General features: G+C 35.4%; 1 protein-coding gene across 1 annotated transcript; it reads right to left on the reverse strand.

The window, feature by feature from the left end:
• Positions 1-283: 283 nt before the first annotated feature.
• On the reverse strand, positions 284-17,139 carry LOC306875334 (thromboxane A2 receptor-like). Its single transcript, XM_079425828.1, has 3 exons — positions 16,853-17,139; positions 10,344-11,192; positions 284-3,244 (listed from the first exon to the last, which is right to left on the reverse strand). Exons 2-3 carry the CDS (start codon positions 11,157-11,159, stop codon positions 2,903-2,905), a joined length of 1,158 nt encoding a protein of 385 aa, XP_079281954.1. The 5' UTR covers positions 11,160-11,192; positions 16,853-17,139; the 3' UTR covers positions 284-2,902.
• Between the last annotated feature and the right edge of the window lie 2,648 nt (positions 17,140-19,787).

Below are 19,787 nucleotides of genomic sequence, written 5' to 3' on the forward strand. Positions count from 1 at the left end.
ATGCACATTCAGTGTGTTTAAAATCTACTACATGTGTTTGCATATTGTATATCCTGTTTTACAGTCCTTTTAGATGACCTGATGTGACACATTTGAATATGTGTAAAGATTAAAAACATCCCTCAAATTTACTTTTTCTACATTCTCACTTCATACACAACAAAGAGAGCAACCAAAATTGCTCACAAATTTCCTTTAGTCAACTTGAAAGGCATTTTTGGTCTTATAGAGTCCAGAAGTAAAAATCCCATTCATTTTCTCCATAGAGGAATTTTTGTTTTTTGGTAAACGTTACAGATAAAACCACTGTGAGCTACGCGGTCCTTATTTGATGGTATATCCACTTTATCTCAACTCTTTATTTCAACTTATTTAAAAAAAATAAAAAATATCATGTTAAACAGCAAAATTCCTGGTGAACAAACTACATTACCCATGATTCTGCAGAAAAATTCCACCAATCAGGGAATGGCGACAAGTAAATGACACACTACTCTGTGAAGGGCAACCTCTCTATGCTCTCGAACTACTTAAATATTTGTGTGTGTGTGTATGTATACACACACACACACACACATATATATTTCGCAATAAAATGTACAATGTTATTTCTATATAGACAATCTTCTATACAGACAATCTATATAAATCAATCGAATCTTTTACTCAATTGTTTTCTATTTGACCATTGTTTCTAATTTATGTCGTAATTTTATTCGTAAATTTATTCGTAATCCTTCATGGGACTGTAGTACTTCAAGTATACTATCTTTTATCTTTGTCTTTTTGTCCAATTTGCAAATACCAGTACTTTTTTGTTTAAAATCAGAGATTTGTTTTTTTTTTTTACCTCGTAGCTTGTTGGTTTGATTGTGGCTTTTAATTATTTAATGAAGACTTTTATGGGCAAAATGAATGGGAAAAACTCTAGGAACTACTGAAAAATGGGCAGGGCATATTGTGCACTTATTCTGCAAAGGCTCCGCCCAGTATTTTAACCCCTCCCCCTCCAACAATCTGTCTCTTTTCATCATCCAATCACTGGCTAACTGATCAAATCAAGCCCCGCCCACTTTTACACTCTCAAAACAGCATATTACCGAAGTCATTTGAATCATTTAACATGGTTTATTTGCAGCTAGTCATGCTAATGCTTATTTAGCATTAGCAGTTGTAGCCATGAAATTGTTGCAGAACGAGGAAGCTGATATGAATCTAGTTGACATTACTGATCCTTAATTGTTTTCCTTTTAGCCAAGTGCACACTACAAGACAGAAGCTCATCATCATGATTACAGTCTGCGAGCAAAACCCCTTGCTTGTAACCAAGTTGTGTGCGAACGCTATTGAGAAGTCGCAGACACCAGACAATCACTGAGTTCAAGCCATGTTTTCTTTCGCAAGTCATGTTACTGTTGGCCAAACAGCTCTACAGTTTGGGAATATGATGCAAAAATGACCATAAATCCATGTTGTTTACAGAAAATAAACTGTTTTAAGTGTACACTAGCTGATAAGATTCAGTTCGCAGTCTGCGCTAGGTTTTTGCGACGCTGCTTTCCAAAAATGATCTCAACCAAATATACAAATACTTAAGAGAACAATTGGCCAAAACAATCCAAACACAAGAGGGATGAATAACAGCATTGCTCGGGTTTACATGCGAGATTATTCACTCTGACAGCATTTGATGCTAACCTTGTGTCTCCTCACACAAGAATAACCAAATTTGTGCTGGTAATGATACTTGCTTGATTCCTCAAAAGATTAGAACATTGCATGACAAGGCCAGAAATAAACCAGAATTGCTTTTGTGGTGAAAGTTGTCTGTCATTTTATACAAGTGTGTGGTCCTCATAGTCTTATCAGAACGGAAAAGGAGGGTGTTTGTCTGGGAATCGAGCCAAAACTGCCCAGTCGTCCCAAATCGAGGCCAGTCTGCGCTTTTCTACTGTACATTTTCATTGTAGCCATTGAATATACAGTTTTGTCTGTTTGTCAGATTTTAAATACATTTTTGCTTTATATGAGAGTTAATTTTGTGATTTACCCCCTAGTTGGTTTGTTTGGTTCGTTGCTTTTAACTCTTTTAAAAATCCCTCTGGGAAAAACACTCTAGGAACCACTGAAAGTGCGCAGGATTTATTGTGCAAAGGCTCTACCTCCAAAATGACATAATTTCCTTGTTGTTGGCTGTTTTGGTTCATGGTCAGGTTTATCTGTTTAACGTAGACTTGAAATTAATGGAAAAAAAAAAATTGACATGATTGTGCAAAGGCTTCACCCCAAATATGAGATTACCAAACACACTTAAAGCCCCACCCACTTTCCCTCTGAAGTCTTCATGTTTCTACTTTTTTAAATTTTATTATTAAAGCCGTTAAGTAGACATTCTTGCCTTTTTGTCCTATTTTCAAATACTTTTTTGCTTTAAATCGGAATTTGCAATGTTGTGATCCACCTCGTAGTTGGTTGGCTTGGTTCATGGATTGGTTTAACTTTTTTACGAAGACTTGAATGGTAAATGTATGCGAAAAAGTGGGTGAGTACTATTGTGCAAAGGCTCCACCCCAAAATGACATCCCGAAACCCCTCCCCCTCCAACCAACTGTCACGTTTCCTCATCCAATCACCGGCTAACTGGAAAAACCAAGCCCCGCCCACTTTCCCATTCAAGTTTCTACAGTACGTTTTCCTCAACAGCGTCTCTCTCCAAGTTCATGTGAGTTCGCCACATCTTGAGAGCTCAAATATACTCTTCTTGAATGTGTCAGGCCGGGCCGGCCGTCAGCACCTCTCCAAAAATCAATGCACCAACAAAAGTGTTCAAAAGGTGGGTCACGCCATACATTGGGCGCCACATTAGACATCAAATCATTAATGAAGTAGAAAATAAATGCTGCTAAATAGAACTAGATGCCGTAGTGGCGTCCAACACAGGTAGAGGCGTATCCTCTTGTCTGGCTTTGCCTGGATTCGGCCGGACGTGATCCAAACGGTCAATCGTTCCTCTGAGAGAGGCGCGTGTGAGCTTGCGGAAGGATGTCGAGATGGTCGGATAGATGCTGATGATGGAGCTGCGGGACCAGTCCATCCTGGGAGCAAGGCGCTTCAGTATGGCACGTCGGAATAGGATGTAGACCCAGGGATCCAGGACCTGGTTCCCTGTTGCAAAGCGAAGCCAGAGAAGCAGGTGGCGAACGTTGAGCTCACTGCCTGACAGCACAGTCTGCGCAATAAACACCTGTTGAGAGGAAAATAACGAGAGGGTGATGAGAGGAACACAGAGTGCGAGCCAACGCTTGAACTCCACTTGAGTCAGTCAATAATATAAACACAATCACTATGGCGCAAACATTGCCGTCGCTAGGCTTTGTCATTTCGAAATGTTTACGAAAACCAATGGATTTTTGCAATGGGAATAACCAGAATGTAGCATCTGGGGATGTTGGAGGCAATTTCCAGGAACATATTTACTTGCATATTGTTGATACTAAATATACCCCCCCCCCCCCCCCAAATAATATACAGATGTGAAAACAAATGTTTTTCGCATCTCTCCCAATATTTTTGGTGTGGATCTCAAGAAATCTGTCAGGAAGATGTTTAGGTCATATTTAACCCCTAAAATCAAAAGACAGAAATACAAGAAACTGATTAATCAGCCATTCTCATTTCCGCTGTGCAATTCTTGTATTTGTTGTACTGTGTTCAATTTATTCATTATTATTTAATTTAAACCAATGTTTCAATTAACTTAAAAATAAATTAAAATAAATAAAAAATGAGGGGAAAATGAGTTTAATAATCATGCTTAATGGACATAAAAATAATAACATATAATTTCAAATTTTTTTTCTTTTAATTTTAGGGTTAAGGTTGACCTTATTATTGTGAAAAATAAAAGCAAAACAAAGCAAGATACTGGAAATAAAATGAGCCATGTGAGGCTAACAGCAGCTTCTCATTTGGACGCTAGAACATTTTTCTTTTTTTAAGGATGAAACTGATGAAATATCACATGACTTTTCTGGATATTTTTCCAAATAGCTGCAAGATAACAAATGGTTTTGTTGTTAACACAAACACTTAGCAGAAATAAAGTGAATACAGTGATAAAAGTAGTGCTGAATCACTGACCTTTGCTGAGTGTTAACTTGACAAAATACACATGCTCACACACACCAATAAACAGTGCATTTGCTGGAACAAGACACAAAATACAAACATTTGCCATGGTAAGTACAGTTTCTGCCAAAATACGATAACTTCTGTAACAATTATTACTACAAAGAAAATGTGGGAACCTTATTACTTACAAGTCATTAAAATATCTATATGTACATTAATAATATGCATATTATATGCTCATGTTTGTTTTATTACATAAAATAAATATAAAATACATAATACAAATAACAAATAATATAATATAAATACTATATAAACATTTATTACAGCATACATTAATATTATACATTTATTTTATATCATACATTTATATATTTATTAATATTAACATATAACAAAAATATGATATTATTAAAAATATTACATATAACAGTTTATAAAAAATAAATACATTTACATTTAGTCATTTAGCAGACGCTTTTATCCAACGTGACTAACAAATGAGGACAATAATTCATTTAATAATATTTAGTGTTAATTAATTAAAATACAATTTAAATAAACATAAATATTTATATATTTATTAAAATATTAAATATTACAAATAATAATACAAATAAATTAAATAATTATTTTTAATTAATAGTATTTAGATTTAATAAAAAATTAAAATATATAATTATAACTATTTTTGTATTTATTTTAATTATATATATATTTATTTACATGTTTGTTTCTATTTAATAGAGTATAAATATATTATTTTTTATAATATAACAAAATATAAGTATATTAATAATAATTAATTATAATTAATAATATTTTGTTTTAATATATAATTAAAATAAACGCTCTATCTGTCTATATATATATATATAATAACGCTGTTTTAATTTGTAATTAATATATAAAAATAAAAACTTGAATATATATATATATATATATATATATATATATATATATATAATAACGTTGTTTTAATTTGTAATTAATATATAAAAATAAAAACTTGAATGAATATATATATATATATATATATATATATATATATATATATATATGTGTGTGTGTGTGTGTGTGTGTGTGTATGTATATTTAAAACAGTTGTGCGGTACTTTGGCAGAAACTCTGATTAGTGTGGTTGGGTGGATGATGGTGTCAGCGGTCAGTGGCTGTTATGAATCAGCACAGAGCCAGAAGTGGTTTGCAGCATTTGATTTCGCTACTGATAAGCGTGTGAGTGTGAATGGTGCTCGCTGTAATTCGGATCACAATTTGGATCAGCCTTTACTCGCCTCAGTCTAGACTCCTGACAGAGGATGTAAATCCAGGGGTCACATATCTGATTGCAGGTGGCCAATCGCAGGTAGAACAGAACGCTAAAGGGCTCAACGGCTAGCGAGCACACGACCGTCTTCAGTATGTACATCTGTCCAGAGACACAAGGTGAGACGCGTCACAGCGATCAGACGAGGACAGAAGAGTGTTTATTCCTGCTTACAGATGATTGGCTGTGAGTCCCAGCTGGAGGAGCGTGTTTATTCAACTATGGGATCTGTAGGCTTACGGATGTTATAGTGCTGGAAATGACATTTAAAGATGATGACGCTAATTTCATGTTATGCATTCTAAATATGCACAAATAAATTATATATTTTTTGCATACTATGATACTATGAAAGTTCTGCATAATTGGAAAGGACAAACAATAAAACAATATTTGTGACACAATCATCAAATAATATTAAGTAATATTTATCATTCTCATCATCTCTAAATACACTTTTAAATAATTTGATGAGCCTTGTAATTTGTATAAAAATGGGTGTAAATTATATTCACAAAATAAATATTAAAATGGTTTATGTTCCATGTTTTATTCAGGTTGTATTTGTAATTCATATGTGATGATATATAGATGTGAAAATATTAATGTAGCTAATATTTCTGTGATAGATATTCATATTTTAGTACTGAAACTGAGTTTTGGGCAAGGGAAAACAATAACATCTATTCATAAAAAGGCAGATAATGGATAATGGCGGGATAATGATAAAAATAAATATAAAAATATATAAAATATAAAAATAGATTAAAAAAATAAAAATATATAATTTTATTTGCTTAATATTTCTTTGATGGATTTAGAGTTTTGGACAGAAACAATCTACATACAAATATATATAACATATTTTGAACTTAATTAAATAAATATTTTACAAAAATAAACTCAAAATTATTTTTAATTTAATTTAGATATTTCTTTGATGGACCTTGCGTGTTGGACAAAGAAAAAATCTATAAATGATAAATCCTTATAATATTTGAATTTAATGAAATAGAAATATATTACAAAAATAAACATAAAAATATATAAAATGAATACTATATATATATATATATATATATATATATATATATATATATATATATATATATATATATATATATATATATATATATAAACAAAAAAACATTCTTAATTTACTTTAAATTCTTTAATTTAACTTATAGGCTATTAATATTTCTGGGATGGCTTTTCATATTTTAGGTTTTGGAAAAACAAAAACAAAATCTATACATAAAAAGGTATTTCAATGTTTCATAATATAGTTTATTTTAAGTATTTTTTATTTTTTAGTTATTACTTGTATATCCACACACACACACACAACACACACACACACATACACACCACACACACACACACACACACACACACACAGTAAAAGACAGATTCAATGAAGCCTTCATAGAGCAAAAAAGGTTTAAAAACAATCCCTGCTGTATAAAAGTGCCCACAGTCTGAAGAAACACTCAGTTGTAGTTAATTTAACAGATGATTGGCTAACGATGAATTTGAGTTTTGTTAGAAATGGGAAGTGTGTGTTTGTTGCTTTGGACTTCCTGTTCTTCCCTTCAACAGGAAATGGCTCTTTCCCATTAGTCTTATCAGCAGTTCTCACACGACTTCACGTTCTCAGACATTTTCCTGTGTGAACGTGAAACTCTGAACGTGTTTTTTGACGAGCAAAGCGTCTGGTCTCGCCATCAGTACTGCACCTGCCTCGCGCCGCAGTGTTTCTGCATTACAATAAACGAGACCGGAAACAAGCAGTGTCACGAGCAATTATAACCGATTTGGACGATTACAGAAAGCAATTCTTGTATCGTCACACTGCGAGTACAAACCAGATGCTGCCAACATCTGGATCTGAAACGAGGCTCATTTGAATCCGATACGAACTAAAGTCTGACATGTCAACATACAGGAAGCATGTTACTTTTTTAGTGGACTTGAGACTGTTCCAAACCTAGTAAGCTGCCTACGTAGGTGCTATTTTAAAACCAAACTCCAATGACTCTTCCCAGAAACAACCTGAAAATGGTGGATGAGTTATATATACTATAAAATAGTTAAATGTAATTAAAAAGGCAGTATTTTACTCAGTAATTGCAAGTGATATGTATTTTTCTGCTTATTAGAGTGTTAGCTTAGCCATATGCTAACATCAAACTCTACTGGAACCAAAAGCAGTTGCTTAGTCTGTGACCTAAGCGATCTAGCTGGATTGTGTACAACAATCAACTCAGAAAGATATGAAGGAGGAAGGTTGTTCAGAGCTTTGTACACAAATAGCAGAATTTTAAATTGAATACGACAGCTAACCGGTAACCAGTGCAATGAACGCAAGATAGGTTTGATGTGATTACTTCTGCGACTGCCTGTGAGCAAACGTGCAGCCGCATTTTGAACCAGTTGTAAACGATGAATAGCTGCAACAGGCAGCCCATAATATAACGAGTTACAGTAATCGAGTCGCGAAGAAATAAAAGCATGAATTATAATCTCAAAACTCCTACTCAGGAAGGGTTTGACTTTTGCTAATCTTTGCAGATGTTAAAAACTGGCACTCACAGTAGAATTAATTTGTTTATTCAGCTTTAGGTCGCTGTCCAGTATGAATCCCAGATCCTTGACCTCAGAAGAGTAATCCGGGGAGAGTGAACCCAGGTCAACAGTGCTCAGATCGGTTTTCTCATTAGGCCTAAACAGAATAATTTGAGTTTTATCGTCATTCAAATGCAGAAAATTATTAGTGAGCCATGCTTTCAATTCTTGGAGACAGGCTGTAAGTTGGTGTAAAGCAGACTTGTCATTGCGCTTAAGTGGTATGTAAAGCTGAGTATCATCGGCATAGCAATGATATGACACATTGAATTTCCTAAAGATTGAACCAATGGTTAACATGTACAGCGAGAACAATAACGGCGCCAGAGTTGATCCTTGAGGAACACCACATGAAGAATGTGCTACCGAAGAGGAATATTGACCAATACTAACTAAAAATCTTCTATTGGATAAAAATGGCCGATACCAATCAAGTACCAATGCAGTGCTCTAAGTGAAATACCAATGCAGTGCTCTAAGTGAGATAGCAGAATACCATGGTCAACAAAATCAAACGCTGAACTGAGATCTAAAAGCACTAAGGCCATAGTATTACCAGAATCAGTAGATGTTAGAACATCATTAAAAACCTTCAATAGGGCAGACTCTGTGCTGTGTAAGCTTTTAAAACCAGACTGAAAAATATCGGAGATACAGTTAGTACTCAAATAGCTTTGCAATTGCATAAGTACTATTTTTTCTAGAATTTTAGATTAGAGATCGGTCTAAAGTTTGAATAATCGGCAGTATCAAGTGAAGGCTTCTTACAAATTGGTGTCACAGAAGCTACTTTAAAACATTCAGGTCCCTGTCTTTAGGCAGTTGTTAATAATAGTCAGTAGGTCTGGGCTTAAATTTGTTTCACAAATCGTTATGGAATAATATCAAAGGAGGAAAAAGTGGATTTCAATTTTAAAGTGATTTCTCTGCATGTCTGTATCGTAACCAATTCAAATGCACTCCATTGAGTAGCAGATAAAATGGGGTCTAAAACAGGATTAGCCATAATAGCTAATTGAGCCTTAGCATTGTTAACTTTGTCTACAGAATGCGTAAGAAAATTTTCACAAAGTAAAGGTGAGATCTCTGGAAAAATCTGCACTGAGGGGTTTAAGATAGAATCAATTGTTGAGAAAAGTGTTTTAGAGCAATGAGAGTTTTTGGCAATCCTTTCTGATAAATATTTTGCCTTTGCAGCCTTAGCACCATTTTGAAAAATGTACAAAGAGTCTTTCAGCATTTCATAGGACACTTGAAGCCTGTCTTTCTTCCATTTACGTTCGCATTGGCGACATTGCTGTCTGAGCTCCCGAACGTCACTATTTATCCATGGCTGGGTCTTGCGTTTTAAATTAATTCGCTTGCGTGGTGCAATAAGGTCTAAAATATTTGAATATATGTTCATCAACACTCAAATGTGAAATGATAGGATCTAAAATAAAAGGTTGATGAGCCTCCAGATACATATTTGAGAAGTCAGTACCTGATTGAGCAGTCAACATATGAGACCAACATACCTGAGTTGGTGTAATGCTAGGTAATGAAGGAAGAAGAGTAGTAAACAACACCGGTATATGATCAGAAAAAGAAGTATCACAGAGCTCAACGTCAGCAACAGATAAGCCGTAGGTCAATATCAAATCAAGTGTGTGACCAAGACAATGAGTGGGGCCTTTTACCCATTGTTGAATTTGAATTATTATTACTGGGTTATGTTGATTATATTGCTTAATACAATAATGTTTTGGCAGTAGCAAAATACAAAAAATAATAAAGATATTAAAAAAATCTATAGCAATAATAATAATAACTTGTTTTATTAATATTAATTATTTAGATAATTATTGCTATTAATTGGTTGGTTTAATTATATTACTTAATGCAAGAATGTCTTGGCAGTATTGTATTGTATTAATAGGTTACTTTAATTATGGAAGGACATTTTATAATAATAGTTAGGGTTAGGATAATGATGATGATCATGATTGGGTTTGGGTAATTATGTTACTTAAAATACATTTATATTGTGATTATTAATAATAAAAAAGCTGTAAATCTTCCCCTTTATTTCATAAGTTGTACGTTATTATTATTTTTTTAAAGAAGGGAAAGTTAAAGTTACTTTTTCTTCGATTTAGCTTAACTGAACCCATAATACTCCTCTACTAGATTCCTTCTTCTTACTAGGTTTTGGAAACAGCTCATTTTGGTCAGTTGGCCAACAGACTTAGTATTCATCAATTGTCAATGTAGTACTCACCAACAGAGGGCACCAGCAAACGGTGGCGATGGTCATGATCAGAATCAGCTGCACCATCATCTCCACTTCGTAGTCTCGTCTCCGTTGAGCGCTGTCCTGTCCGCAACACACCTTCAGTAGGGTGATGACGCTCACGGTGTTGAGCAGGAACGACACGGCCAGCGACAGCAAACCCACGAGCGAGAAGATCAAACCGAAGGTCATATCCAGCGGTCTGGAGCTGATGTTGAGGAAGCACCAGGAACCGGGGATTTGGAGATGGTAGCTTCCCAATCCGGCCAACGGCAGGAGACTGATGCAGCCGGCCGTGACCCAAACCATGACCACCGTCGAACACGCCCTGCTGTTGGACGTGGCAGTGGAGCGGGCAAAGGGTCGGTTGATGCCTACAAATCGCTCCACGGCCATCGCGGCACCGAGAAGCAGCGGGCAAAGGCCGTAGAACACCATCGACATGCCCATGAAGTTGCAGAAGTGGCAATGAGGGTCCAGTTGGCGCCAATTGAAGTGCGTAATGTGAAAGGACACTACGATGGACCCGGTGACCAACAGTCCCATGAAGTCGGTGAAGACCAACCCACTGAGGAAGAGCAGGAAGGAGGAGCGTGAGCGGCTCTTGGTGTGGTGGAAGGTCTTGGCCAGAACCACCAAAGCGAAGAGGTTGGAGCTCAAGCCGAGACTGCTGAAGACTGCCGAGAAGTACGCCGAGGCGATGGTGTGGTTGTGTCTGAAAGGCGGGCTGTTGATGGAGAAGCAAAGCGGAGTCGCGTTGCTCGGCGCCGACGTTTTGTCAATGGCGAACAGTGATGAAACCATGATGGCGACTGCTGAAGATGGGTTTATTTCATTCTGTGAACCAGCGATGGAGAAAAAACAATGGAAATGTTTAAGAAATGGCGCTAAGCACATAGATATATATAGGCATTGACTATGTTTACATTGATATCAGTAATCTAATTATTTACCTTATTCTGAATAAAACAATATTATGATTAAGGTGTTTACGAGTTGCTTTTAGAACATTCCTTTCATGTTACTCTTCTACATGTTATAGTACATAGATCGATTAATGGCACACATCATTACATCCCCATGCGATGTCATCTGACATCCTCTCCAGAATTTCACGTATAAACATATAGTTTGTCTTCGTTATGATGCCATATACAGTTTTGGGTGTTTCATTTTTAACTTCAAGTGTAGTTCATTATTTGTCATGCTATACATGCAAACAGATGACGGCGTTGTTGAAGCCATGCTCTTTTATTATTACCTTATCATGCTCGGATTAAGGTAATCAAAAATCTCTGTTTACATGGTAGATTCTTAATCATAGTATTGTTTTAATCGTGTTAAAATCGTAATATTGTTGTCCATGTAAACGTACTCAGTGTTTGGGGGTAAATCATTACAAGTGACATGAGTAATCAGATGAATTTTAAACGAATAATCAGATTAATTTTTCAAGAGTAATCAGATTACTTTATACTTAATCAGATTACTTTAATCAGATCAGTAATCCCTTTTTTTGCAAAAAATCTGATTACTTTTTAGAGAGTAATTAGATTAATGTGTTTAAAGAGTAATCAAGATTACTTTTTCACAAGTAATCTTTTTTCTCAAGTAACTACTTAAAGTAACACATTACTTATTAATTTACTTTTTAATTTTCAAATAATGCCAGTTACTTTTTTCTCATTTATTGACTGATAGCTCTCCTGTCCGCATGTTGAGAGAAATCGCAAGTAAAGTGTGTGCGATGTGAACATTATGTTCCTGTATTTCTAGACTTAATGTGAACATGCATTTACTCATCTCACTTGCACAAAAACAGATCCAGTATTCTTCAAGATGAATAAAAACAATGAAATACAAACTCTAAATAATGGCACAAACCTGCAATAATAAATATGCTAAATAACACAGATATCCTTTATATATGTAATCCCATTTTATTAACCAATGTCTTCACTGGAGACCTTTGATGATCCAGTTCATGATTTCAGATATTATTTGTGTTTCAGTGTTTAACTTCTCTTCTTGTAATCCAGAATGGCAGCACAGCTGAAAGGTTTATTTGAGCTGTCTATTTGAGTTTTCCTTCAGCCTGACACTTTTTATACTTTTGGAAAGGGCTTTTACGTTTATACTAAAAATAAACAAGCAAGCCCAGTGCAGACGAGAAAAAGTAATGCAAAAGTAAAGTAATCCGTTACTTTCCACAAACATAACTAAGCGACACAATTAGTTACTATTTTAGGGAGTAATGCGATGTTGTAATCCATTACTTTTAAAAGTAACTTTCCCCAACACTGTGTATAGGTATATATCTTATTAGCGGCCAGTAGCCCGTCACTGTAGAACAAAGACCCAGGGGGCATGGTTGGATCCACATCTAGGGGGTGGAGACTGGTAGGTTTAGGGGTGGAGATGGGTGGGTTTAGGGATAAGGGGGTGGAGACGGGTGGTGTATGTAAGGTGGGAGGAGTTGGATCTGGATCCAACCACGCCCCCTGGATCTTGTGCTCTGCAGTGAAGACCATCTCTTAGCAGCTGTTTCAATGGGCCGCTATATAAAAGCCATCCGCCATACTGGAGTGGTCAAAGCCGGTGCACATTCGAGAGCAAGATGGCAGTGTGTCCGTTATTACATGCATGTATGAAAATCGATATCTGCAACAGACTTCAGCAGGTGATTTAGCTAAGCTAACAATACAACAAGAAAAAGCCGTTAGCTAACATGATGTTAAAAAGTTACCATAGTTTAAAAACCTGTAATATGAAGTTAATACAGATAAAACACAAACCTGTGAAATTTTATTCCAATTCTTCGGGAATTGAAATTTCGGTGTTGTGCAATGTTGTGGCATCTTGGAAAACTCATTGATTTTTACTGTTGATCAAATGTGGCATACATACAGTATATAGGCAGCGGCTATTTGCACTAGGTGCAAATAGCATATTTTTTTGTGATAGATGCTATTTACAATAAGTGTAAATAGTCATGGATGCTATTTACACCAAAGAAAATAGCAGTATTTTGTAAAGATATGCTATTTACACTAAGTGCAAATAGCAAGATTTTCTGCTATTTATACTACTTGTTGCAAATAGTGGCAATTATCTGCACCTCAGTATTGTCGTACATTATAAAACAGTACAAAATAATAACGTATTGAGTGCAAATTATATTTTTAATTCAAATTATTAAATGCATGCCACCTTATTGGGACAATAAAGCCCTCCCTACACCTACCCTAACCCTACCCGATACTTTATTTTAAACTTTTTTATTATTTCATTTTTATTTAAAATAAATACCTTTCTGATGCAAAATGAGATTTGAAAAGGGAGAAAAAAAGTTCGGCAAAAGGCGGATTCGAACTCGGGTCGATCGCGTCAAAAAGCATGTATATTACCACCTACACCACTGAAACTTATGATAATTTGGCATCTTTTTTTAATGTTGACTAACCCAATTAGTCAACATTAAAACACAACTCCCAGTTAGTGGACGGAGTTAGTGTAAATAGCCTTTGCCAACAAGACAGGCTATATACACTCCGTATATATATATATATATATATATATATATATATATATATATATGGCTGAGCACTGTATTCCCCAGGATTGAGCACTAATGCATGACTCATTTGGTTCTGAGATATTGTTTTGCTAGCAAACGGAATAAACGAGTCACATCCCCGCGTGTATTTTTTCCCAACATCTTGTGCAATAGTACAGAATGCTTCATTCTAAGCAGACGTTCGACAGCACACAGAAACTAAAACATGGGCCGTGATGGACGAAATGTCCCCATGTAGTGTCCGCCGGCGTTTTAGAGCAAACCACCACTGATGTCATGAGGAAACGTCAGATATCTGATGAACAATCAGATCTGGCAGATCATACCAACAATAAACTAGCCTCAAACATAACATTTGCTGAAATTAAAGTTTTAACATGTTTTTTTAATTATGTTTAATAATCTGTAATAATAATAATTACAAACAATTCCTCCATTAACCCAATAATAATAATACTTATTATTAATATTATTATTTCAGTAAGTGATATAATTAATAAAATAATAACCATTTAATTTGGTCATATTCTTATTTTATTATTTTTTTATACTGTAAAATCATTCTTGCGTTAATATAATTACTGTAACTCAATAACAATAATAACTATTATTATAAAAATCCTTGAATTTTTGCAAACCTATCAAGATTAATAATTACAATCATTTTAATTTAATATTTTAATTACATTAGAAAATATTCTTCCATTAGGTAATTAGCCTAACCTTTTATTATTCTTATAATTAATATTATTAAATAATATTTTCCATTAAGTATTTTAATTAACATATTATTATTATTATTAAGAATTTTTCCATTAAGTAATATAATTACCATGACCTATTATTTTTATTGTTGTTTTTTATAATTGTTATTATTATTAAACGTAATTGTTTATCAATATATTTTACAAAAGTAATATATGTGATTTTAATACACAGCTACTCATTATTTACTGCTTTAAAATACATGCATATTTTGTATTCTAACTTCTCATTGGATAAGATTCATTCAAAGCTGACCGCACATTATATATTAATGAGCCAAGCTGCTATAAAATACTTTATTATTCGGATTATTATTATTAATAAATGCAACTAACAGTAGTTGCTTATTAGCATCATACGTTCAATTGAGGCCACGAGTTACAGTGATTTGAATGCAATTAAGATAGTTTCAGGCCCTCTTCTCATCAATATCCCTTAAACTCACTTTAATGTGTATCCTTGATTGCTTCATTTTGCATCATGCTAAAGCCAACATTGTAAATAATGCATCCTAATGCAAAGATCTGAACTGCGTTTGCAGAAGTTCAGTGTATAAACATCCAGATCTCAGGGATATTTTGTGCCACATTTGTTTTTTTTTGTCTGAAAAACACATAAATCCCAAAGGAATGTGAAGTGGATCCACTCCACTTTGGCCATTAAACATGAGTTTCTTCATACACAAACGTGTTCAGATCGATCGGCTACCTTAAGTGCCGATATTAATCATCAGGCAAAAGCCTGAATACATTCAGTGGCGTTTCCACTAGTAATGGCCGTTAATAAGGATCCAGTGTACAGAAACCTGCTGCTGATGGTGTTTGTGCATCTCTCTTAGCAGCGTAATTCCAAAACAAACTGCATTAGCCAAACACAGAGCTTTCCACGGCGCGCTCCTAATCAAATTCCATCAAATGAGGCCCAGAAACCAGCTTAGCGAATGTCAGCGCCAGAGAGTGGGCCGGGAAATCTGCGACCAGTTTGCATACGTGTGCGTTCAACATCTGAGGTTTTCAGCGTTTGGCTGCATGTGTGGAAATGCAGGAGTGTAAAACATCGGCAAAACAGATTATTTATTAAATACGATTACGGCTGTATGCTGTTTTGTTGTATAATGAGAGCATTACATGATTCTGCATGGTATAAACTCTTATAGAAAACAAAAGGTTCGTGCAGGAACTCTTCAAGAGCTGTTTTCAGATGTATGCATTTGATTGAAGTTTCCTCGGATGAGTGATTTCTGGGGGGTTTTCACGCACCAGAACATGAGAGTTTTCTGAAGAACTAGAGATTAAGCGAGACAGGCCTAGAATAGATTATTAAGAAATGCATCAAATGTTAGATAACAGGTTAAAAAACAAAGTACTACGAGGCAAGGGGACTCATGTGAACGTTTTGTATATTTCATGTGAAAAAGGTGAATTTTCTCAACCATGCACAAATGCAGCTCAAACTCATGATTACAATCATTTTTAAAATATGCATCTTATATTATAAAATTATACCACAGACCTCCAAAATATTCCACAAATATGACTCATATGACACAATGTTATGTATTAGGTCTAATGAACTTTTTTGTTCATTTTATATATGCATCATTCATGTAACGTTCTTTTTTTTGTTCCCTTAACGTTCATTGTAACGTTTTTTTAAAAACCGCACGCTTGAACGTTCTGAAAAGCATTCAGAAGTAACATCTTCCAAACATAATAGAACGTTAGAACATCCTTGTGTTCGCTGTGGAGTTATCTGATCGATCTTTTACAATGTTCTTCAAATGTTGGCACAAAAACAAAAATATATGTTTTGCTGTTTTAAATCAATTGATATGTCTATAAACAGCATAAGTGTATTAAACTCTGAAAAAGGACTGAAAATGTCACGTTATAGCTACTTTAACGTCATTTCATACAGACCTTTGTACAACTTACATATATTCAGATTCAGTTTTGGCTAAGTTTACAAAAATACATACATATAGTATATATTATTATTAATTTATTTTTGGCATGTTTGGCATCCACAACGCGTAAAACTCCCGACGAGTAGCCTACATCCAAACAAACAAGACAAAACAAAACTCATTTGCGATATTTAGCCTGCTTCATAAACTGAAGTCAAAAGCGAAACTTATATAGACTTATATCAATACCTGAGAACATGTGCAAGTCCGGCGCGCATTCCTTCAGTCTCGATCCGCGGATCCCAAAGAGTCCAGAGATCTCAAGCTCTGCCTCCCATCACCTCCATCCTGCCAACACTCAAATACACACACAACTGTGAGGATGAGGATGATGATGATGATGATGAGACACGCCATCCTGTTCCTCCTTCATCGCTGCTATTCGCGGAAGGAGTCTCTGGGTCTAACGCTAAATCAATACCAGACCCCCTCTGATAGCTTTGAGTACCAACGCAGAGTGGGCAGAAATGTTCTGTGACGTTTGAATAAACAGATGGTCTCTAAATGGTCTGTTTGTGTGTGTATCAACAGCTCCAATGACTCTAATTTTGCACGTGCGGTTATTGGTTCTAGGAAAATACTTTTGCATCTTTATATTTTAATAATTCACGACAGTGGAAACGGAAGAGCTTTTTAAAGCACCAGACGCCAGTGACTAATGACTGCTTGTGATCCTGACAAACAGTCCTTTGCATCCAAGTGAACAAAAACTTTAAAAAACGTTGTCTTTTAAAAATAAATGAGCTATCAAACATTAAGGAACGTTCTCAGAATGTGAGCTTAATGGGAACATTAGCTAAATGTTCTTAGACCTTATTTTTGTCAGCTGGGTAATACATCTTTCAAGTCTACAAACTTTTTTCCACTCTAGTACTTACCAAATGTCTTCAAAGGGTCTGTACTTCTGTTAAGTATTAGCACTAGATCAGATACTTGTGTGGGGTGAAGCTAAAGCCCTGTGAGCGTTCATGACCGGAATAAACAGCTGATAGATGAAGAATCTCTGACAATTATGGAACTTTAGAGGACATAATGTCTGTTTCCACTTAGGAAACATTTTAGCATAGCATGCTATAGACATCCATCAGCACTGAGAAAACAACATGTGTTGCGCTGTAATTAGCTGTTAGCTGCCACCACTATCCCTATCTCTCTTTATATTCATCTATGAGACAATAACAGTCTGTTTTACTGTGGTAATGACATGTCGTCGATCATTTAACGCAACGCAACAGTTAACATTCACAATTAATGCTAAACATCTGGCATTTTGCATGCTTACGCAATTAGCAAGAAAAACATATTCTCTGCATAGTTTTGCTTTGTAAATAAACTCTTACGTAAAGACATATGTTTATTGCACTTGTGCCTTTGATGATTAATACTCTTTTCGGCATCGCACATGCATTCCTCGCAAGGCCTGCCAAGTTTAGCTGATCCACTTCTCTTGCAAATAACACAAACCACATGACCGAATGAGACACTATAATCCAAACACATACGGCTGAACTTATGACCTGATTTACTTTATGCCACCGACTTTTATGGCTTGTCTAGGGTTATTTGCAGACGCTGACTCTCGGCCAAGTTAAGAGCAGACGTTAAGAGTTTATAACTCATCTGAACTATCTCTCAGAGCGGTGATTGTGAACTGCTTGTCGTTTGAGCATCTCCAGGGAAGGGCAGTATGATATATTCCAGAAATATTGTTCAGTTGTGTCATACACAATTTTCCGCCAAGTTACATATGCTGCTTCTGAATAACTACTAATTTTGGGACGAAAACACAGAATGGTTAAAATTTTTGAAACGTTTAAAAGCATAAGGGAACATTCTCTTTTAGAATTTTGCAAACATTATGAGAACATAACATTTGAAATGTTCTCTCATAGTTACAAGTAGTACCATTTCAAAAATCGTTAGATCAACGTCAAACGTTTCAGAAATAAAACAATGCATTATGTTTTTGTGCTAATGTTTTGAGAACATTATTAAAGACTAGTTAAAGCTGCAGTACGTAACTTTTTTTTGGGTTAAAAATGATCCAAAATCAACATTTGAGCAAGTACATAACCAGCCAGTGTTCAAGACTATCACCTTACTTTAGCCCCCGATTCACAACGGTCATCTTATAATAATGTTTTCTAATTTGAGTGGTACGGGAAATTTGAGCATGGCACTGCGTTATTACGTCACGTCTGTAAACATAAAGAAGTTGTCCCGGCTAGTAGGCTATATCGCATGTGAGGATTCTGCAGGTGGAGGATCGTTTATAGCCTTTTCTCACAGCAGCTTGAATAATTAAATGTATCATTTTGATGGCAGATTGTAATGTGTTTATGAAAAACATGTGAATGAAATGAAATTATATTCCAGTTTTAAATGTGCTTCTGATTACAGATAGCCTGGGATTACACAAGATTTGTATTTTAAAGAAAACCAGTTCGAAGGGAGCATAGTTTGCTTTTTGGGTTAAAAGAATTTCTTAATGTGAAATTCGAATGGTATGACAATTAGATTAGACTGTACAGAAATTGAATCTACATGCGAATACATACTATACTCATAGTCACGCAATGCTGATGTTGTTAGCATTAATAATTTGAGAATAAAATATAACAATAATAAAAAAGGAGACATTTCAACACCAGCTGAAATGTGGAAAATATCTTTTCGAATGAACTTTCCCTTTAATTCTAAGTCTATACAAGGAAATTCAGCTTTATTGCTTCATCAGGCAGACAGATCCATGATACGCCGCGGTAGGTCCTCCAGCGCAGTGAACCTGTGTTAATAAGCCCAAAACACCCATCAGCCAGCACACCTGAATCCAAGTGCTCTGTCAGTCAAGTGGCAGTCATCTGCGGCTAACAAACAGACACGTTCTGCTTGATTTCACCCTGAATCAGTGCATTTCCATGTAATTAAATTAAAGGCCTGCTGCCATGCCCACCGGGCAGCTTGTCAAGCCGCCCCTTTAATTGGGCACGGGCACCTGCAGCGCAGATGCCAACACCTGATGCCCACGCCGGCACCCTGGCACACGGGTACAGATCAAGGTCACGGCCGTCTCACTGTTTCACAACACGCCGTGCGAACACACACACTCACTCACTCGTGGCTC

Source organism: Barbus barbus (genome assembly GCF_936440315.1).
Source record: "Barbus barbus genome assembly, chromosome: 9".
Classification (NCBI taxonomy): Eukaryota; Metazoa; Chordata; class Actinopteri; order Cypriniformes; family Cyprinidae; genus Barbus; species Barbus barbus.